The sequence below is a fragment of the Coturnix japonica genome, chromosome W, assembly GCF_054131305.1.
Source record: "Coturnix japonica strain WE chromosome W, WE-NBRP24, whole genome shotgun sequence".
Classification (NCBI taxonomy): Eukaryota; Metazoa; Chordata; class Aves; order Galliformes; family Phasianidae; genus Coturnix; species Coturnix japonica.
The window spans coordinates 9,797,521-9,819,519 of NC_140701.1; the positions used below are offsets into that span (position 1 = coordinate 9,797,521).

At 47.2% G+C, this 21,999-nt stretch overlaps 1 protein-coding gene and 1 long non-coding RNA gene across 2 annotated transcripts in view; both read right to left on the reverse strand.

Moving 5' to 3' along the window:
• Nucleotides 1-16,548, reverse strand: part of LOC146754489 (uncharacterized) — an 80,637-nt gene extending 64,089 nt beyond the window's left edge. Inside the window, exon 1 of the long non-coding RNA XR_014938992.1 lies at nucleotides 14,622-16,548. This is a non-coding gene — a long non-coding RNA (uncharacterized LOC146754489). The remainder of the gene's footprint in view (nucleotides 1-14,621) is intronic.
• Nucleotides 16,549-16,602: 54 nt separating this feature from the next.
• On the reverse strand, nucleotides 16,603-19,285 carry LOC146754491 (uncharacterized). The gene has a single exon (XM_085527685.1). It carries the CDS (start codon nucleotides 18,199-18,201, stop codon nucleotides 16,732-16,734), a length of 1,470 nt encoding a protein of 489 aa, XP_085383811.1. The 5' UTR covers nucleotides 18,202-19,285; the 3' UTR covers nucleotides 16,603-16,731.
• Between the last annotated feature and the right edge of the window lie 2,714 nt (nucleotides 19,286-21,999).

Below are 21,999 nucleotides of genomic sequence, written 5' to 3' on the forward strand. Positions count from 1 at the left end.
ATCAATATACTGCAAGTGCTCAGAAGCATTACCCTGTTCCAAGACAGCTTGGATCAATCCATGGCAAATTGTTGGGCTGTGCTTCCACCCTTGAGGTAAACGGTTCCAGGTATACTGAATACCTCTCCAGGTAAAAGCAAACTGTGGCCTACATTTTGCAGCCAATGAGATGGAAAAGAAGGCATTAGCAATGTCAATGGTGGCATACCACCTAGCTTCTTTTGACTCCAATTCATACTGGAGTTCTAGCATGTCTGGTACAGCAGCACTTAATGGAGGTGTGACTTCATTCAGGCCACGGTACTCTACCGTCAGCCTCCATTCCCCACTGGTTTTACGCACTGGCCATATGGGGCTGTTAAAATGTGAGTGAGTTTTGCTAATCACTCCCTGATTTTCTAATTGGCAAATTAGCTTGTGAATGGGGAGCAATGAGTCCCTATTGGTGCGGTATTGCCATCTGTGAACCACTTTGGTGGCAATTGGTACCTCTTGGTCTTTTACCTGGAGCAACCCCACAGCAGAAAGATCATCTGACAGACCAGGTAAAGCTGACAGCTGCTTAACATTGTTTGTGTTAACAGCAGCTATCCCAAAGGCTCATCGATACAGCTTGGGATCCTTAAAATATCCCTTCCAAAGGTAATCGATTCCCAGTATACATGGAGCCTCTGGACCAGTCACAATAGGGTGTCTCTGCCAGTTATTACCAGTGAGGCTTATTTCGGCCTCCAACATAGTCAATTCTTGGGAACCCCCAGTCACTCCATGGATATATATTGGTTGTGTCCCTTGGTGACTTGAGGGCATTAGGGTGCATTGTGCACCAGTGTCCACCAAGGCTTTATATTTCTGTGGTCGAGATGTGCCAGGCCACTTAATCCACACAGTCCAATATACTCTATTGTCCCTTTCCCCCCCCTGGCTGGGGGCAGGGCCCCTCTATTGTTTACCTCGATGGCTTGCAGCAACTGGAACTTTCCCCTTCATGGAAGAGTTCACCTTGTAATTGTTTCACATTGTAATTCTTTCACTCGTGCCTGAAGTGCAGAAGTAGATGAATGACACCACTTCTTCATGTCCTCCCCATGACTACAGAGGAAAAACAACAAGGCAAGACGTGTAGTCTTATTGTTATCATTTGCTTGAATACGAGGTGTCTTATCGTTGTCATTTGCTTGAATACGAGGATGTCTCTTTTTTATGGTTGAGGGTTTCGATGATACGGGTCGAGAGGAACTCATGTTGTTTAGCTTTCTCAATAGGCGATCATGGAAATCCTGGTCTCCATCATCTGGTACCACCATGGATTCATCTACATCAGGCACGTTAGCCAATTTGTCAATAATATCACTTTGTGTTCCCTCTATTTTGTTTAATCTTTCCACTATTTTGACAATGGCTGAAGTATACAGATTAACTTCTGTAGCGCTTATAAATAATTCAAGTTCCTGAAGTCTGCTAATTAGTTCATTCACAAGGGGTTTCCTTTCCCCTTTGCCATATACTAATGCAAGTGCACAGGCATGCTTTTCTGGAGCTGCCTTTGTAAAGTCACGCCACATTTGTTGTGGAACGCAGACTGTCTCGGGATCATGTAATTGGTTTGGATCGTTACGATTGAAGTGGGGGCTGTATAGCATTTCCACCAGGGCACTTTCTCTCAAAAATTGGGTACCTTTCTCTATATCGGTCCATTTCTTTTTCTCAGGCTCCAAGTCCCGTTTAAAGGGAAATGTATCTCTTACCACTATCAACATCCGCTTCCATAGGGTGTAGGACTGATTTTGGCATGTGCCAATACCTCTGTCCGCGCGTGAGTCCCTGGAAATGCTACCCAGTTGGCGAGCTTCACTGCCATCGAGCCACGCACTTTTGGCACCATTGTCCCAGCATCGAAGTAACCAAGTGACCATATGTTCTTTTGGCTGACGTGTGAAATCCTTTCTTAGATCTCGAATTTCACTCAGTTTTAAAGATCGATCAATAATGGTCCCCCTGCACTCCTGAGTCCCCCTGCTCTCCTAACTCCCTCCGCTCTTCTAACTCCTTCTTCATTTTCTCTAACTGAGTTGAAACTCCTTTTGCCTTTCGCCCTCTTACAGGGGCAACCAACATTGTATCTGGTGTCCCTGATGGTTGGTCCAATTGGACTACATGTGCCCCCGGTGGCTGGTCAGATTGGACTACATGTGCCCCAGGTGGCTGGTCAAATTGGACTACATGTGCCCCCAGTGGCTGGTCAAATTGGACTACATGTGCCCCTGGTAGTTGGTTAAATGCATTCAGCTCACCCCGGAGGGCACATAGCTGGTTTCGGAGAGTGTTCCGCTCGAACTGTATGGCATCGAGCTCAGTCTGGAGGCTGTCGTAGTTGGACTGGAGAGTGTTGTACCCTAGCCGGAGGACGTTATGCTCGGATTGGAAAGCATTGTGCTCAGTCTGGAGAGTGTTGTGCTCAGACCGGAGGGCGTTATGCTCGGACTGAAGAGTGTTGTGCTCGGACTGCAGGGGTCGCAGTTGGTTTGGAAGGCATTGTGCTTGGGCTGGAGGATGCCGCGCTCAGACTGGAGGGCGTCATACTTGGACTGGAGAGTGTTGTACCCGGACCGGAGGGCGTTATGCTCAGACCGGAGGGCATTGTGCTCAGTCTGGAGAGTGTTGTGCTCGGTCCGGAGGGCATTGTGCTCAGTCTGGAGAGTGTTGTACTCGGACTGGAGAGTGTTGGGCTCGGACCGGAGGGTGTTGTTCTCGGACCGGAGGGCGTTATGCTCAAACTGAAGAGTGTTGTGCTCAGACTGGAGGGTGTCGCAATTGGGTTGGAAGGCATCGTGCTTGGGCTGGAGGGTGCTGCGCTCAGACTGGAGGGCGTCGTACTTGGACTGGAGAGTGTTGTACCCGGACCGGAGGGCGTTGTGCTCTGACCGGAGGATGTTACACTCAGACTGAAGGGCACTGTGCTCTGACTGGAGGGCGTTGTGCTCGGACTGGAGATTGTCGAGTTTGGATTGCTTACTCTCATTCTCGGCCCTGAGACTCTCTCTCTCAACCTCAAAATCTTCCCTCTCAGGAATGGTATTGAATAAGGCCCGATAAGCATTAGCTAGGCCCCAAGTCATTTGTGCCTCCTTAGATCTGCCTGAGCCACAACATTCCTGTCTCAAATATGCGGTCAAACACTCAGGATTCTTTAAGTGTTCAGGAGTAAAGCTCCATGACACTAAAGATGTCTGTCTTCTAAAAGTCTCTCCAAAGTCTCTCCACACTCCCTGCCACTCAAGGCAGGGAGTGTGACTTTCAAGGTCAAGCTCGCAGGTGCAGAATCGCAAACCTAAGATATCTCCTTAACAGAAAAAAAAACTTGCAGCTCTGTTAAAAGCTAAAAGAGCAACAGAAGAAAACAGAAAAACAGCAACTCAGTTTGCCCGCATTCTCCACCAAAATCTGTCACGGTCTGAACGAAAATCCACCTGCGTCCGTGACAGGGGGCCGTGGGCCCCAGAGGGGCCCTAGGCCGAAAGGAAAAAAAGTTAATTAGGAAAAGAAAACAGCGGCAACGATCTAAGGAGGCACACTTATTTACTAAATACTATATCGAAATACAGGATAACACAATATAATACAATATAATTGAAAACTGAGCAAACGAATCAAGCAAAATAGGAAAGAGAATGAGTCCCATATCCGAGAGGCCTACTGTAAATCTAGGCGAAACGGTGAAGGCTCCCACACACTCTCCTGAACGCCAGAACTCGAAAGACCTCAGTCTAGCCTGCGACCGAGTTAATACAGTGTCCAGGTCCCATGACCTATCGTGTTGTTCTCTGGGAGATGTATTCTTCTTCTGTAAGTTGCAGATTCAGTAAAATTATACATGCTTTATATGATGTTATGCTGTGGAATACTGATAGCAAAATTACAAAAATATTAAACCATGACAAGTACATTCATTGATATTGATAACATGAACGTGAGTATGAATACTAGTATGAACACTAACTCGGCTTTCCTAAAACGTGTGGCAATCTGGGAAGACAGCCTAGATAACGGATTGAACATCATGGAGTTTGTAAGGGAATAGGCGGAGGTTCTGAATGCCTTCTTTACGTCTGTCTTTAAAAGTCAGACCACTTATCCTCAGGGTACTCCTCTCTCTGACCTGGTATCTTCTGGGGAGCACACTAACCCCCCTGTGATTCTGGAAGAAATGGTCAAGACTTACTACTCCAACTGGACTGCCACAAGTCCATGGGGCCAGATGAGATCCACCCGAGAGTGCTGAGGGAACTGGCAGAGGTGATAGCCGAGCCGCTTTCCATCATCTGTCAGCGCTCCTTGTTGACTGGTGAGTTCCCAGAAGACTGGAGGCTCACCAATGTGTTTCCCATTTACAAGAAAGGCTGTAAGGAGGATCCAGGGAACTACAGGCCTGTTAGCCTGACCTCGTTTCCAGGGAAGGTTATGGAGCAGGTTGTCTTGAGGGAGATCACGTGGCATGTGCGGGACGACTCAGGGATCAGGCCTAGCCAGCATGGGTTTACGAAGGGCAAGTTCTGTTTGACCAATCTGATCTCCTTCTATGGTCTAGTGACCCCTCAGTAAGTTCACAGATGACACCAAATTGGCTGGGAGTGTGGATCTGCCTGGAGGTAGCGAGGCCCTACAGAGGGATCTGGACAGGCTGGAGAGCTGGGCTGAAGCCAATGGGATGAGGTTCATCAAGACCAAATGCCGGGTCCTGCTCTTTGGCCACTACAACCCCAGGCGGTGCTATAGGCTTGGGCTGGAGTGGCTGGAAGACTGCGTAGAGGTAATGGACCTGGGGGTATTGATTGATGCTCAGCTGAACACGAGCCGACTGTGCCCAGGTGGCCAAGAAGGCCAACGGCATCCTGGCTTGCATCAGAAACAGTGTTGCCAGGAGGAGCAGAGAGGTGACTGTTCCCCTGTACTCAGCACTGGTGAGGCCCCACCTCGAGCGCTGTGTTCAGTTTTGGGCCCTTCACTGCCCCCCCCCAACAGGCCCCAGCCCGACCTGAGCCACGTGACAGGAAGTGCTTCCTGAAGGCGGCGGAGAGCACTTCTGGGCCATGGCGGCATGGCGGCGCGGGGCCAGTGAGCGGGGCCGGGAGGAGCAGGCTCTGTGCTGCGAACGGGGTCGGGCCTCAGTGCGGGGGCACGGAGAGGCTGTCGGGGGAGGAGCTAAGGGTAATGGGATGAAACATCAGTATAGGAAGTTCCGCACAAATGTGCGGAAGAACTTCTTTACGGTGAGGGTGACGGAGCACTGGAACAGGCTGCCCAGGGAGGTGGTGGAGTCTCCTTCTCTGGAGATATTCAAGACCAGCCTGGATGCCTACCTGTGTGATGTGGTGTAGGGAACCTGCTTTGGCAGGAGGGTTGGACTCGGTGATCTCTAGAGGTCCCTTCCAACCCCTACAACTCTGTGATTCTGTGATCCCATCGTGGAGCCGCATTAGAAGCAGACGTTGATGTCTTGTGGCGGGAGCAATGGCAGTGGAAGCGCTGAAGCAGTGTTGGTTAAGCAAGGCTCACTCCTCTGTCTGCAACAGGTGGGCTTTCTGCGCGCTTTATTTCTGTGGCCGTAGAATTTCCCTCTTTCTTAAGATCTGATCTGCGAAGGATTTTTAACCGAAACAAATATGGAACTTTCCAAGTGGACGTAGTCATTTCTTGGTAAGCTAGCACTCCTACTTATCTTCACTAGTAGCACTTGACCTCGATTTTACCTTGTTGTGGATAATGACTGAGATTTCTGGGGAGGATATTAGATATTAGATGAATACAGCTCTGCATTTTTTTCTTCCTCCAAACAGCAAGGCACTGCTGTGCTCTCATTAATATCAACAGTGAGTAGATGCTGCCTCCTGTTGGAGCCTAAAATGCTTTCCATAGTTGAGTGGTTGGAAACATAGGGTTTTAACTTAAAATTGTTTGCGCAGAGTGAAGGTTGGGAATACAATTATAATACAGTTATGCAGTGCTCTATCCCCAGAACTTTCCAGCATTTTTCTTAACACTGCTTACGGTTCATTTCAAAACAAACTAACAAAGATGAACTTGGGTTAGCGTAGCCCGTTTTAAATGATCCTTCTGTGTCTTTTCCAGGCTGGTAGCAGAATGGAGACTTTCCTGAGGCACTGAGGAACAGACACAAGCTTCTTTTGAAGGCTTCAATGAAATTCTGCCCCAGCAGTATCTGCGGTCCTTTGATGCTAAGGAGCTGGAGGTAAAGGGTGCTTTGACTATTGCCAGATCCAGGCTGCTACACGTAATACTTGAATTTCAGTCAGAGTCTGAAGAGCAGAGTTCATTAAGGCTGGCGGTTCTGCTTTAAGGATGTGTGAGAGAAGCCTTATGTATCTGTTAATATTTGGTTACTGTGTTGTTCTTCACTTTCTTCTTTGCAACCAACTTAGACACATTTCTAACGTTAAGATTCTGCCAGCATAAATTTTTTGGCTAACAGTGTTTTTGTAATCCTTGACCATGTGATTTGCGTGTGTCTAAAGAGTGAGCAATTGGAAAGCAAGGGAGATAAGAACCAAATATCAGCAGATGATAAAATTACAGAGTGGAGCAGGTTTTAGCTGCTTTTGGTCTCTGCAAATCATACTCTACAGCAGAACATCGTATTTCTAGCACAGAATGGTACGGTTAGGCAAAGGCAAAGTATACATTGTTAGTTTGAATGTCTGAATACAAAGATTTTCATGACTGGTTTTTCTCTTTTGTGCCCTCTCCACATTTTCTGTGTGAGCGGATGTTATTATTTGCTGTGGAAGTTTGAGAGTTTAATATTAAAAACGAGTGTAGTGTGATTGCAGGTGCTTTGAAGTACAGTAGTATTTCAGTACAATAGTCTTGCTGTAGAAGCAAAGTAGTAGGTTGTAGTTTTCATGTCTCCATGTGGGTGCCCCAGCCCCAAGGGGGGATTCCCTTATGAAAGGAGGGGGAGGATGAAGGAGGCTGAGGGCCCTTTGCTCAGGGCCGGCTCCTCTGTGCCCTCTTGCTGGCTGCTGAGAGAGAGAAGGGCTGCCTGCTGGGCACAGGGAGCGCCTTGTAGCTCCCGTGCTGTGCCCTGCCCTCCAGCCCCCTCTTCATCCTATGTGGAATGACACTCCCAGCAGCACAGGTGCCATTTTGGAATTTTCCCCATGTCACAGCTCTCACCTTGGTTGCTGCTGCCCCACCCGGCTCACTCACCTCTGAGAGTTCTGGGCAGGTAGCAGCCATGTCCAGCACAAAGCGAGGGAGAGAGGATCGTAGTGAGGTTTTAAGTGGGAAGAAGGAGCTGGGGGCCCCAGAACCGAAGAGGAGGAGGGGGCCCGCCATTACCATCAAGTGGAAGAAGGGGAAAGGAGCCCGCTTCCATCGTGCCTGGACCAGCCCTGTGACCACCACCCATGAGGAGCCGATGGAGGTGGATCCCCCTCCAGAGGAACCGATGGAGGTGGATCCCCCTCCAGATTAGCCAATGGAGGTGGATCCACCCACGGCATAGCTGGCCTGGCACCACACCACCGTGCCAGGCCCCGCTTTGGCATGGTCACAGCTTCACCATCCCTGGTCCAGGCACTCGGCTCCTTTCCTGCTGCGCGGCCCCTGCCCCCAGCGTTTGCTGGGTGGCATTATTTAACATCATCTTCTCTTCCATCTTGTTGCTCTTCCTGTTCTGTGGGCCCCCTGTTCTTTCTTCTCCCTGTTGGAGTTAGGTGCTTGTTCTGTTCTTTGTTGTTGATGGTAGCGTTAGGTTAGTGTTAGTGTTCAGTTTAGTTTTAGCGTTAGGCATAGGTTCCTGTTTGTTCTTTAGAGTTAGGTATAGGTTCCTGTTGTTATTTTAGAGTTAGGTATATGTTCCTTTTGTTATTTTAGAGTTAGGCATAGGTTAGTGTTCGTACTGTAGAGTCAGGCATTGGCTGCTACACTGAAGTAAAAGTAACCGCTGCTCTTTGGGTAAGCACACAGCTGGTTGCTCACTCCAAGCAATGAGTGCGACTGCCCTGAGAGCGGAGGTTTGATGACATCTGCGATGAACTGAATTTCCCTCTTGGGACTTTTCCTTTGCAGAACATGGAGGAGCAGAGTGTGAGTGGCTGAGAAATGGAGCTGGGACTCAGGAGAGCAACACGTGGCTGTGTCCCAGAGCTCCCAAAGTGTGGCCACTGCAAGGTAGGCGTGCCTTACCATAAGCGTAGTTCAAGCACAGCTCCTGGCACTGTCTGCAACAGATCTTGTGCTTTCTTTCATCGCTGGTGATGTGCAGCACAGCCACGGCACGGCCCTCAGTACGTACCCGAGGAGCGTGAAAAGGTAGGTGGTGAATTTTCATCTTCCTAACGCTAGGATTAGGAATGGTGAGCATTCCTAAAAGAGTGGCCATGAAGGTGTGATCTGCCTCGGAGAGAAGTTGATTCTCGCCTCTTCAGCTTTTCTCTTCTTTTCTGTCCACCTGTCCTTTCCAGCTCCTCCTCCCCTCAGCTGCAAGTGGGGCAGTGCTTGAGTGTGAGGACTCTTCCTTGCAGGCGGTTACAGACAATGCAGATGTGAGTTTCGTGTCCTTCCTAGTTCTTGGGTCAGTAGCCCAAGGATATCTTCAGAACAGCTCTCTAAGTCAGCCTGTGCCGGCAGTGTGCATGAGAGAAATAGTGCCTCTTTTTTCCCTCTCGCAGCAAGTTGCCTCCATAAGAGCAGTAGAGCAGCAGGCTGTCTGCGCTATGGCTGCTGAACGGCATTTCTGGCCATCTGAGATCCCTGAGCCCACGCTAATGAAGGACATGCTGCGCCACAGACTCTTTTACGGAGCCGTTTTGCAGCTTCTCTGTGCTGGCCATCATGCTGCCAGTTTCCAAGTCCCCAAAGGCAGTAAGTGGTGCTCTCACGGGCTGAGAGAAAGGCACGGGCAACCGGCTGGGAGGGAACCATCTGTAGCTGTTGCCAGCAGCCTGGAGGTGCCAGCTCGTCTTATCCTGCAGCTGCTTCTGCGCCCTATGAGCTGCCAGGCAGAGGGTCCACCTGCCCATGCAGGGACCGCTTTGTAGGAAAGGGTTTTAGATTCTGGTTTGCATGGGATTTGGGGAATGAGACAGATGTGGAGTTTCTTGTGTGCCCGACTGTCAGGAAGGCGGTTCCCAGTTCTGGCAGCCCAACATGCCCAGGAAGGTGACTTGAGCTCCCAAAGCAAGCCATCAGCCAGTTGTTAGCTGAGAAGGTTTCCTGAGTGTTTCCTAATTGATTCTTGTAGGACTCAGAGAGTTTGGGGACTGAGACTTGGGAGAGAGTGAAGAAAGCCGAGGCAAGCGCTGCTCAGCTGAGGAAGAAAGCCGAGAAGGAAAGCAGAAAGCAACGATGAGGGCTTGAGCAAGAATCCACGAGGGACAGCAGAACAACCTGCAACGCTTCCTCGGAGGTGGCACCAAAGGCAGCTGACTGAACAGTCCGGTTTTTCGGCATGGCCGTGCTTTCCCTTTCATGGACGGTGCAGAGGAGGGAAGGGAACTGGAAGGGAAGGGCTTGTGCTGCTTTAGAAGCAAAGAGGTCTTCACCTGTGCAGGACTTGATATATGGCAGGAGCTGCAGACACTGCGTTCCTTCAGGATGTGTCTTTTGAGGGCCAGGGCCAGTGTAGGGTTAGGTTGAATTAGGGCTGGCTGGGACTGGAGTGGGAGGAGGTGATGTAGCCCCATGGTCAGGCTTCTCCTTGGGTCTGACTGGAGGCTGAGAGACTGATTGCTAAGTGGAAATCCTGGGCACCGGGGTTTCATTTTGGGGTGGGGGCGGGGTAATAAATAGAAGCCAAGTCCTTTTGTACGCAATAAAAGCGAACCAAACTTTCTAAAACTGGTGCTGCCTCTTTCAGTAGCTGGTCAGAACGTCCCTCGCTCGGGCCGGCTATCACAGGGCGATGAAGCAGTCAGCTCCACGTCTCTCCCTTGACATGGTGCAGGTATTCCCCTGTTTCCTTGTTGGTCTTCCCAACTGGTGGTCTTTCAGCCAACCTGTAAGTGCTGGTGACAGGCTGTGAGCATCTCCTTGCTCTCTGAGGACCAATAGAAAGAAACCAGAGGAGGGGAAGCAGCCCAGAAGGAAGAAGGGTGTCCCCGTGCTCAGCCCCTTGAGTTGGCCTCTCTCCCCTGATGGCTCTCTCAGCTTCTGATGCACCATGTGTTGCTGTTTGCCCTGGGAAGCCCAGCTGAACGCGTGCAGCCGTGGTCTGATAGTCTGATAGCCTCCCCTTGAGTTCAAGTGTGGGTGGGATGGTGTGAATTGCAGCGCTGGGAGTGGGGAGGAGGGAGCTCCGGGCTGCGTGTTGGTTGTAGTGCGTGTGCTGCCTTGTGTGTGGGTGAAGTACCGTGTGTGACTGATGCTGGCGGTGCTGGCTGCGCGTTGCTCGGCTCGGGGCCCACAGCAGCATGGACACAACCTGCACCGCCACCTCAGGCCGGGCCTGATGGGGAGGAACGGCGCTGTGCGGTGCCACCGGGATGCGGGGCGGGGCGGGCTCACTTGGCAGCTGCTGGGAGCCGTGGGGTGATGGGGGCGGCTGGCACCACCTGGAGCCATGCAGGGGAGGCCGGGGTGCTGCCCTGCCGCGTTGGGCTGTGTGCCCGCAGGACGGACCTGTGGCTCCGAGCTGTTGGGCCGCGACAGGAACGTTGGGAGAAAAGGCCGCGTTTGTTCCCGGCTCTTTCAGTGCCATGTCCTGCGGAACACGGAACGGCCTTTGAGTTGTAAATCTGCGGGAGGATGATTCCCGTTGGCATTGCTGGACAGCAGGTGGTGATACCGTCATGTTCAGTGTGTGTGGCAATGGAGATGTGAGCTGTATGTGGAGAACTGAAGCAGTTCATGAAGACACGCAGCGCTGTGGGATCATGGCTCACACGTTCTAGATGAATCCTGTAACTGATGTGCAGCTTGTGTCTTCATTAGCTTATGTAGGAGTCTGACAGGAAGAGGTTTTGCTCTCCTTTCACAAAGCTCATCTCTTTTCCAGTTGCTGTGTGTCTCTTGTTGGGATTGAGGTTCTGTTTGGTGCTCGGGTTCGGTACGTGATGTTTTTCTGGGTGATGTTTTGTTGGCCCGGTGAATGGCAGAAGCGCAGTGAGGTGTCGGGGAGGAGTTTCCTCTGTGTGCAGCTCCAGGAGATTTCCCTATACAAACAGCAGCGAGCTGCCAGGGCAGCTCCCCCTCCCCTGGAAGCTCCTCCCTCCTTGGAGTCAGGTTACTGCTGGTTGGTAGGGGAGATTTAGGGTCAGTGAAGTTCTGTGTAGATTCTTCTTTGCACCCAAGCACTCGTTGAGGTGTGATTCAGTGTTTGACAACTTTGGGCTTAGATGCATCTACAGGGAAGGCAGGAAATTATTTCAGATGGAACAGCGTGTCACTATTATCCCTCAGCGTTTTCACAACCTGTAGTTATCTGTTTGGGTTTTTTTTCCTCTTTCTTTGTCTTCCACATGGAAGCAGTCCAGCATTCAGAAGGAATCAAGGGCTCAAAGTGATTAAACTCAGCTTTTATCTGTATAGGATAAAAACTGCTTTGTCAAGACAAGCTCAGGTGGTGCTGTCTGATCACAGCAGCAGTCTGTGTTACTCTGAACTACTTACATTCCCAAAGCCCTGTGGAAGGTTTGCTGGCAGTTCTTAGGCTGAGCTGATGCTTTGTTTTTCACTGACATAAATCACCTCTCCCAGCTGGGGGACATGGGCAAATGCAGCCCTGTTGGCCAGGTGCCCCCGGTAGCTCTGGCCTTTCCCCCAACTTCAGCTGATCCTTTTGTTCTGTGCCAGGTCTTGCAGGATCTGAAATGTGTAGCACGTCTCTGTTTCCTTTTCAGGAAATCACAAACCTCCAAACTGATGCTTTCAGTCATCTTTTCTTTTATTTTTTGGAGGAGTTGATTTTCCAAAGTAGTGAACCCTACACCAATAATAATCCAAAGTAAAGAGCGTAGATCACTTCTTCCTTTCATTTTTTATGCTTTTAATTCCTCTTAGCATCGGTTTGATAAAAGGGAGGGTAGTTTTGCATGTAGAATGTGCATTGTTCTGTTTTGTTCATGAATTCCATTTGTGTGTATGCAGATTTTGCTGCATGCCTGTGCCATAGCAGTCTAAGAAGTCTTTCCACTGTGAGCCAGCAATAAGGAGCTCATCTGCGGGGCTGCAGGAAGGTGGGAAGGAGAGGACAAGATTGAAAGAGAGTTCCAAGTTTGCGCAAGATTGTAATCACAAATAACTGAAGATTGCTCTGAAAGATCATAGAATCACAGAATGGCATGGGTTGAAGTAAGCCTAAGGATCATCACGTTCCAACCTCCTGCCACGGGCAGCACCACCAACCTCCAGATCTGGTACTAGACCAGGCTGCCCAGGGCTCCATCCAATGTGGTTTTGAACACCTGCAGGGATGGGGTATTCACAGCCTCTCTGGGCAGCTGTTCCAGCACCTCACTGCTCTCTCTGTAAAGAACTTACCCCTGAAATCCAAAATGGATGGAAACCAACTAAAAAGACCAAGGCAGAGAAAATAGTACTGAAGTACGCAGTGCTTTATGGAAAGGTGTAGGCAGTGTCTGTTTGCATCATCTTTGCGCATCTTTACTTTCAGGCACGCTGTTGTTGAAGGCAAAGAGCAGCTGTGATCTTTTGATTTGTGCTTTCTGTTTTTGCAGGCTGAGGTAGAAGAAATGCTGAAGCGAATTCAGAGCCAGAAAGGAGTGCAAGGAATCATTGTTGTTAATTCTGAAGGTATTGTCAGTCTGTTTTCTGAGATCATGACTTACACCACTCGTGCACTTCAGGGAATCGTGGTTGCACTGTTTCCAGTTGGCGTCTCTGTTTAGCAAAGATTTTCCTGTAGTTCTGTCCAGCTTGTTAAAATTGTGTGATTGTCAGTTTAAACCAAGTGTTTTCTAGAAATAACCCTTAGAAAACATGACAGATATTCCCACACCCCCTAAGCACTTATTTTTATTTATCTTTTTATACATTTCAAATGAATAATTGATAAAGCAAAAGTAAACCACTGATGCTAGTAGAGTTAAGTGGTTATTCTCACCTTCATCTATGGTTTCAGAACTTATCCTCTCTGTCTTATTTCTGCTCGTACTCTTCTTTTAAGGTTTAAAAAGAGCACTCCTGATCCCATTCCTGTTTTAGCTCTCTAACACATACTCAGGTTCAGTGGCCACTGCAGTTGGATATGGTGATACCCAGAGGCAGTTGCTTTAAAAGCTGCGTTACTGACTCTTGCTGTCCTCATGGTGGCTTCTTGCAGGTATTCCTATCAAACGTGCTATGGACAACATCACAACCATTCAGTACACTGGCCTAATGCACAGCTTCAGCTTCATCATGAAGGCGAGGAGCACCGTGCGAGACATTGATCCCCAAAATGACCTCACATTCCTGCGGATCCGCTCCAAGAAAAATGAAATCATGGTTGTTCCAGGTAAGAGGAAGTAGACTGAAAGCAGATATCTGAGCATCCAGCAGATACTTCTCTTGTGAGGTCTGTCAAAGTCACTTGTTTTTTCTGCGGTAGAGACATTGTGAGCCAGAGAAATGAGTTCTGTGTGCTGCTTTTATTCCTGTTACCTACTCTGTTCTTTTCCAAAGGCTTTGTCCTTTGTTGCTTTCTTCAGTTGGAAACTTTTATCACTTTTTAGTTTAGTTTGCTTTTTCATGCTTGTCTCGCTCCAATTTGTAGGAGGGAGGCAAGGTTCTTTGATATGTGTATACCCGGCGTGAGATTAAGAAGCAACGGTTCAAATGTTGGTCCAACCAGTTTATTAAAGTCCTAGCCGTTTTTAGGGAGATGGGGAAGGGAAGGTAGGCGATAGAGAAAGTAGGAAATATAAGCAAGGAGTCTTTGCAGATAGCAAAAGAGATATAGTCACCACCGTGGGTCCAGCGAGGTACACAGTAGGTCCGACGATCTCAGGAACTCGTCTAATCGCCGCAGGGGATGGGAGACAGCCAGGGAGCTCCGCAGCAAGCCGGTCCCGGGGATTCTTCCGACGAAGTTTCCCCCTTAGGGAATTCTCCGTCAAAGGTGTCTTTGGGAGTTTGTCTCCAAAGTCCCCAGTTTAGCGAGGGCCTTTTATCCCCCATTTCGGTGGGGGTTTTTCTTTGTAAAATGATTTAAAACTAACTTTTCTGACATTCCTGTCCCACAGATAAGCCAGCAAGGGTTGGAGGTCTCTGTTGCCAGACACAAGATTTACCACCTTCTGCAGGGGTCTGCTCCTCCCAGCAGCACCCCTGGAAAAGACTGCTTGTCTTGTTCCTGCTTATCTTTGCAGTCCTAAGCAGGGATGGCACGATAACACCCACCATTCACCCTCCTGGATAGTTAGCAGTTGCCTGTCAGAGTCTTATCATCAGAAAGGCCTCACGAAAGCAAACTTTGAGACAATAAAAGAAAAACAGTTCTGTCTTTCACACCACCCCGTGGCTCAAAGGTTGCTTGAAATTGATGCGCAAATGACCATTCACGGTGGTGAGGAAATAAAAAAAAAGTAAGCATAAGGGAAAAGAGGGATAGGTGATATGGGGGAATTAAATGTTAACAATCATCATCATTCAATCAAAACCTTGATTGATAATGCACTAACTAAACATGAGGTTACATGTAAGGTCATAATTTTTTGAGTTGACATATACACACTGATTCCAGCTTTCATTTTAGACAATTCTATGAATGGAAATTTCAAAGCTAATGTATTATTACTTATCAACAACTATGAGGTAGCAAACCACCAAAAGAAGACAGAAGGAACACAATAGCGGTGAATGTGATAGGCAGTGCCTGCAGGGCGTCCCCTGCTTCAAAGTGCACTTTGCCTTTCTCACCCATCACAGATTCTCTCCTGTTTTAATTCTTGCTAGAGATTGCAAGGTTTTTTCACATGTGCTCCATATCCGCATGGCCAGTGCATGATACAGAGCCCAGGTGGAACACCTGCTCTTAAAAGATAACAAACCACTATATTAGATCTCTCTACAATACAAACTACTCAGAAAAGTTATTTAGAGCTACAGTTACTTATTCCTATTGTTTGTTACTTGCTTTACCCATAGCTTCCTTTATTTAATTGGTAAACTTTTTCTTGTTGACCTACTCCTACTATTGTTACAAAAATCATCTAAGGGTAGTAATTCTTGATGCAGTACAGAGTGAGATGCACCCGTATCTACCAGAAAACAAACATCTTTACACTGCTATGTGCATGTTGCATTCAGTCCACTGGGGGCAAAACTCATCCTGGGATCTTCAGGTCCTGCTCTAGTGCAGCTGCTATTATTCTTCCCAATTCTTTCATTACAATCCCTCTTTCTATACAATTTCCAAGCTCCATCCACATACCCTCAATTATACTTCTGTATCATTAACAGTTCTTATACCATCAAAGCAGTTTGTCCCATTCCCTTCAGAACCCACAGATCAAACAACACAGTCCTTCAGTTTTCACAACACCCTTAGTACCATATAACTTTCCTTTAGCAATCCATACTTACATATACCATAAACATTTAAAAATCACAAAGACAGTGACAATAACCAATAGTATCAAATAAACAAGTAAAACAAATAAATAGGGGTATTTGTGTCAGCTGCTGTCCACTTGAGCATTTCCAAAGCAGTTCAATTACTGAGAGATATAAATACTAGTTTGGCAAGTTAGAGTACTGTTATAGTTTACCGAACTTTTCACAGAACAGTGTGTGGGATACCCCACATATAAACCATAAGAGGGATAATCCCAGAAACATACACATCTCTTATCAAAACTTAGACATTTTCCAACAACCATGTTTTGTATGGAACTCCTTGACTGATGTGACACTGAAAAACATCAGTGCAAAGGGTTTTAAAATAGATTTCATTTTTTACCACATCTAACAGATATTAGATAGGTCCCTTGGCTCATTTCCCAATTTGTTAGGAATTTGGAAACACTATGGAGGAGTTACATGCAAACCACAATCAGTTTGACAAAAAGGGGTAAAGGAAGGGATCAGAAGGAACGGTTATCACTGTGCAGAAAGTACCAGAAATCCAGAATGACCTGAAAAAGAAACTATGAACCAAATTGTGAAGTTTTAACAGATCCAAGGACTGATAGCAATCACAATCCACAACAACAAACAAAAGCATAATACTATTGCAACCAAAATATGTAATAAGAGAGGTAAATTCAGAATTCTAGCACAATCACATCTTCAATTTTTCTGTCACAAAACACAAATGGTTAAAGTCAGCTATCAGTCATTCTGTTCAGTGAAGGTCCCACGGGGATCTTCTGTAAAATAAAACAAAACAACAACTTGCACTTTTGGGGCTTTGTTAATACAATTAAAAAATGAGAGAACAATCCATCGAGGAGTATATTTTACATTCCTTTTTCGGGGTGTCCTTAGCCTTCTAAGGATATTTGTTAAGGGATTTCATTAAGGTTAGGGAAACGCCTCATGTTAGCTGAGTCAGTGGACACAGGCTGGCCAGGGAGATAATTGTTTGCCTAGCTTATCAACAACTTGATTTTTGACTCACAGGGGGAATTGGCAGGAGTGGGGAAGCCTTGGGACAGAAGGTGTTAAATCGAGGATCTCCTTTTGTTGTGAGCTTTCTAATAAACATCCACCCTTCACTGCCTTCCCCCCCCCCCACCTCCCACTCATCTGGGGGAGGGGGTGAAAGCATCAGCTTTCCTTGAGCTTTTGTTCTGGCCACAAGTTAACTAATTTCTCTAACCTGACTGTGGGTAATCCATTCATCAAATCTCGTGGAACACCCTTTTGCCAGCCCAATGTCCAGAGACGATTACGTTTATGATCAATATTTCGCCTACCCGTTCTTACTGGCAGTGAGACCCTTACAGTTCCACTGAGCTTTGGACTAGGTGGTCTAGGAGCAAGGGTGGTTGCTGCGAGCCTTACTTCCTCTGGTTCAGATATACTGGAAGAAGCCACAGGCCCATATTTCCTTTCATAATTAATCAACTCTTGGGCAACCTCCCCCCATGTCCATACTTTATATCCCGACTGCAAATGGTTAGAGGTTACAACTCCTAATGCTGCCCGGGTTCTTTCTCCCTGAGGCACAGCCTGTACCTTTCCTTGCAGTTGTATGCCTATAGGTTTCAGTGATTCTGGAAGCCCCCTGATTAAAGGAGTCATCCATTCAGGATCAACAGGCATCATCATAGGTGATTCATGATGTGGCTGCAGTTTTCTATCATACATCATTTGCAGACAAGCAGCTTTTTGAACACTTTCAACCAATTGATCAACTGTCCCATTAATAGCAAGCGGGTCTCCCCTTTCTAAAGGGTTAAGACCACCTGCCCAATAGGCAGCCCTCTGCGTTAGGGACCAAGGAGCACGGTTGTTACCAGTAGTTAAAAATACTCCAGGCCCCCAATAACCTTCAGCTTCCTTTTCAGTTAACAGTATTTGGTCTCCACCAGTGAGACTAACCCTCCACACATATTCCGTCTCTGATTCCTTTGGAGAGCGGCTAAAATCCTTTTTCAGTTTTGCCAGTTCAGTGGCAGAGAAGGGAATTTCTTTAACATTCATTTGAGGGTCCAGATCCTCACTGTTATCAAATGTATATTCAGTTTTTATCAAAGGACGCAACTGGGCTGGCGAGTCCTCTAATTTGCCAAGCCCTTCCTTTATTCCTTGTAGTTCCTTCTGAGGAAAAGTTTTCTCTTGAGGCAAATTATGGACAGCAGTATTGCTAGTATTCTTATATGTTAATAGTTCCTTAAAAGCCATTTGCAACAAGACTGTATTATGTTGCTCTCTTTGTAATTGTTCCTCAAGGTTCACTATTTGATTCTGCAGAGTTTTTACCAATTCTTGCATTACTTTAACTGATTCCTGTAATGCTTGTATGGTTTGGGTTTCTGCCGAATGCTTTTCATCTCGGAACTCCACGGCAGCTTTTAAAGCAGCACCGAGTACCGCACAAATAAACGATTTTCCTTTCCCGGCTCGAGTATGAGCCTCATATTGTAAAACGCGAATGCGGTCGGAAACACTCTGCAAGTTATGCCAGTTTTGTCGTGCCCAATCCACCCCTGATAAAGAGGGCCGAGCACCATGCTTTTCTAAAAGGTCAAATAGCACATTTTCACTTTTCGTAGTGGCAATACTTTCACTCATTTCTCAATACCCTAAAAGATCTACACTAAGGGAAGAAATGGTACACTTAACTCCTTACCCCTCCCTAGGGAGGCACGTACCTATCAAACAAATGCAAATGCTACAATCATTCCTCCTTTTCACAAAAGACAAAGAAGCCCAATCAACACTTACAAAGAAAGTGTAAACGCCTAAATCGCTCCTGGCTACCCTGTCAGGCCAGAAAAACTTCAAGCTTAAAGCCACACAAGTTACAAAACACTTCTAGGTTTCTCAGAAAGGAATAAACTTCTTGGAGAGGCACAAACGTCAAAAAATTACTTCCTCACTTCCCCAAGAGGTGCACACACAAAACTTTCAAATTCCAAAATACGTTACTAGATACTTAAACCACAAAAATGCGAAATAGTCTTCCCGAGGAGGCAAACACGTATAAAACAAAAGTAAATAGTCAAAATTAATTCATACGTCCCCGAGAGGTAAACACATAAGCAGTAAAGTTTCAGAATATGGAGCGGTCTTCCTGGAGAGGTGATCACATTTAAGTTAACAAAATTGTCGCTCCTTGCAAAACCAGGAGGTACATACAGAAAAATTTTGGAGTTTTTGGAAGGACAACACTCTCACGGCGGGCATCCTGCCGACTACGCCAATAAAAATGTCTCGCTCCAATTTGTAGGAGGGAGGCAAGGTTCTTTGATATGTGTATACCCGGCGTGAGATTAAGAAGCAACGGTTCAAATGTTGGTCCAACCAGTTTATTAACGTCCTAGCCGTTTTTAGGGAGATGGGGAAGGGAAGGTAGGCGATAGAGAAAGTAGGAAATATAAGCAAGGAGTCTTTGCAGATAGCAAAAGAGATATAGTCACCACCGTGGGTCCAGCGAGGTACACAGTAGGTCCGACGATCTCAGGAACTCGTCTAATCGCCGCAGGGGATGGGAGACAGCCAGGGAGCTCCGCAGCAAGCCGGTCCCGGGGATTCTTCCGACGAAGTTTCCCCCTTAGGGAATTCTCCGTCAAAGGTGTCTTTGGGAGTTTGTCTCCAAAGTCCCCAGTTTAGCGAGGGCCTTTTATCCCCCATTTCGGTGGGGGTTTTTCTTTGTAAAATGATTTAAAACTAACTTTTCTGACATTCCTGTCCCACAGATAAGCCAGCAAGGGTTGGAGGTCTCTGTTGCCAGACACAAGATTTACCACCTTCTGCAGGGGTCTGCTCCTCCCAGCAGCACCCCTGGAAAAGACTGCTTGTCTTGTTCCTGCTTATCTTTGCAGTCCTAAGCAGGGATGGCACGATAACACCCACCATTCACCCTCCTGGATAGTTAGCAGTTGCCTGTCAGAGTCTTATCATCAGAAAGGCCTCACGAAAGCAAACTTTGAGACAATAAAAGAAAAACAGTTCTGTCTTTCACAATGCTGTAATGTGCAAAATCACTTTCCTCATTTCATTTTCATCAAAGTAGAAATGGTTAATTAGCGTTTGACAGCATGTTGCAGCCTCTCATGCTTCATGTTTTTGACCTGTTTGTCATGCTTTGTGTAATACACCCCAAAATGTGGTTTGCCTCTTGGCTGCCAGGGCACACTGCTGGCCCTTGCTGAGTCTGCTGCCACCAGTGCCCCCAGTCCCTTCCCACTGAGTTGCTCCAGCTGCTGGCTGGAGTCCGGCACTGCTCCATCCCTGCCGCAGAGCCCAGCATTTCTCTTGGCTGAACTTCATGCTGCTGCTGATTTCTCAGTACTCCCATCAGTTGAGACCCCCTGCAAGGCCTCTCATCCCAACAGGGAATCAGCAGCGCCTCCTAGATCAGTGTCATTCTCAGACTTGCAGAGGATGAATGTCTGTGTCCAGTTGGTTGATAGAAATGTTGGACAGGACTGACCCTGGAGTCGAGCCCCATAGAACACCACTGGTAACTGTACACAGCCAGATGTAGCCCCGTTTGCCCCTTGAGCTCTTCTATTGAGCCAGTCCATCACCCAGCATAGTGTGATCTTGTTTATCTCACAGTAAAACAACCTGTCTAGAAGGCTGCCATAAAGAACTGTATCAAAGGCCTCACCAAAATCTAAAACAGTGAAATCTGCTGCCTTCCCTTCATTCACCAAGCAGGTGACCTTATCAGAGGAGATCAAATTACTGAGGCAGGACTTTCCCTTTGTGTGCCCATGTCGACTGTGGCTGGTAATGGCTTTATAGATGCCTTTCCATATCCCCCAGGACAAACTTCTCCATCACTTGCCCAGGGACTGAGGTTGGACTGGCAGGTCTGTAGTGTCCTGGCTCTTCCTTTATGACCTGCTGGTGGATGGGTGTGATTTTGGCCACCTTCAAAGGGACCTCCCCAGACTGCCAAGACATTTGGTGAGCTATTGGGAGGGATCCAGCTGTAACATCTGCTGACTCCCTCAGTACTATGAAGTGAGTCCCACCAGGGCCCATTCAGCTGGTACAGCTGGATCCCTACAATTGTAATATCTGCAAATTGAAAGTTGTTTCTTCCCCAGTCATGGTCCTCCAGCTCAGGTCCAGGCAAACCAAGATCTCTTGCTACTGTTAAATACTGAGGCAGGAAAGGAATTAGATGTCTCTACCACTTCCTCTTCACTTGTGAGGTGACCTTTCACTCCAAGTATCAGTCCTGTGTTTTCTTTTGACCACCTCTTGCTGTTGACAAACTTGAAGAAGCCTTTTTGTTGTCTCATACCGCACTGCTCAATGTGAACTCAAGTACAGCTTTGGTTTTTCTTGTTTTCTCCCTGCAGATGCGAACTGCAGCTCTGTACTCTCCCTTTGAAACCAGACCTTGCTTCCGCTTTCTCTTTCTGCCCCAGTTCCAGGTGTTCCCTCTTCAGCCAGGCCACTTGCTCAGCATGTGGCTCAGTGGGATTGCCTGCTCCTAGGCTTCAAAAGGTTTTTCTTGAGAAATGACAAGCTCTTGTGAGCCCCTGGATGCTGGAAAGCAGAATTCATGGGGACACTGCTAATTTGCTCCCTGAGAAGCTTAAAGTTTGTTCTCTTTAAAAGTCCATGGTGACAATTCTGGTGGTAATTTTTTTTTCTTCCTTACACCAAAGATTTTGGAGTCAACCACTTCATGATCCCTGTGGCGTAGCCTGTTTTAAATGATCCTTCTGTGTCTTTTCCAGGCTGGTAGCAGAATGGAGACTTTCCTGAGGCACTGAGGAACAGACACAAGCTTCTTTTGAAGGCTTCAATGAAATTCTGCCCCAGCAGTATCTGCGGTCCTTTGATGCTAAGGAGCTGGAGGTAAAGGGTTCTTTGACTATTGCCAGATCCAGGCTGCTACACGTAATACTTGAATTTCAGTCAGAGTCTGAAGAGCAGAGTTCATTAAGGCTGGCGGTTCTGCTTTCAAGATGTGTGAGAGAAGCCTTATGTATCTGTTAATATTTGGTTACTGTGTTGTTCTTCACTTTCTTCTTTGCAACCAACTTAGACACATTTCTAACGTTAAGATTCTGCCAGCATAAATTTTTTGGCTAACAGTGTTTTTGTAATCCTTGACCATGTGATTTGCGTGTGTTTAAAGAGTGAACAATTGGAAAGCAAGGAAGATAAGAACCAAATATCAGCAGATGGTCAAATTACAGAGTGGAGCAGGTTTTAGCTGCTTTTGGTCTCTGCAAATTATACTCTGCAGCAGAACATCGTATTTCTAGCACAGAATGGTACAGTTAGGCAATGAGAAAGTATGGTTTATGTGTCTAAATACATTCATTTTCATGACTGGGGTATCTCCTTTGTTGCCACTCTACATTTTCTTTGTGAACGGATGTTATTTGCTGTGGAAGT

Coding starts and splice junctions, on each gene's coding strand:
- LOC146754491 (XM_085527685.1), bottom strand. CDS start 18,201: ATGAGTGAAAGTATTGCCACTACGAAAAGTGAAAATGTGCTATTTGAC.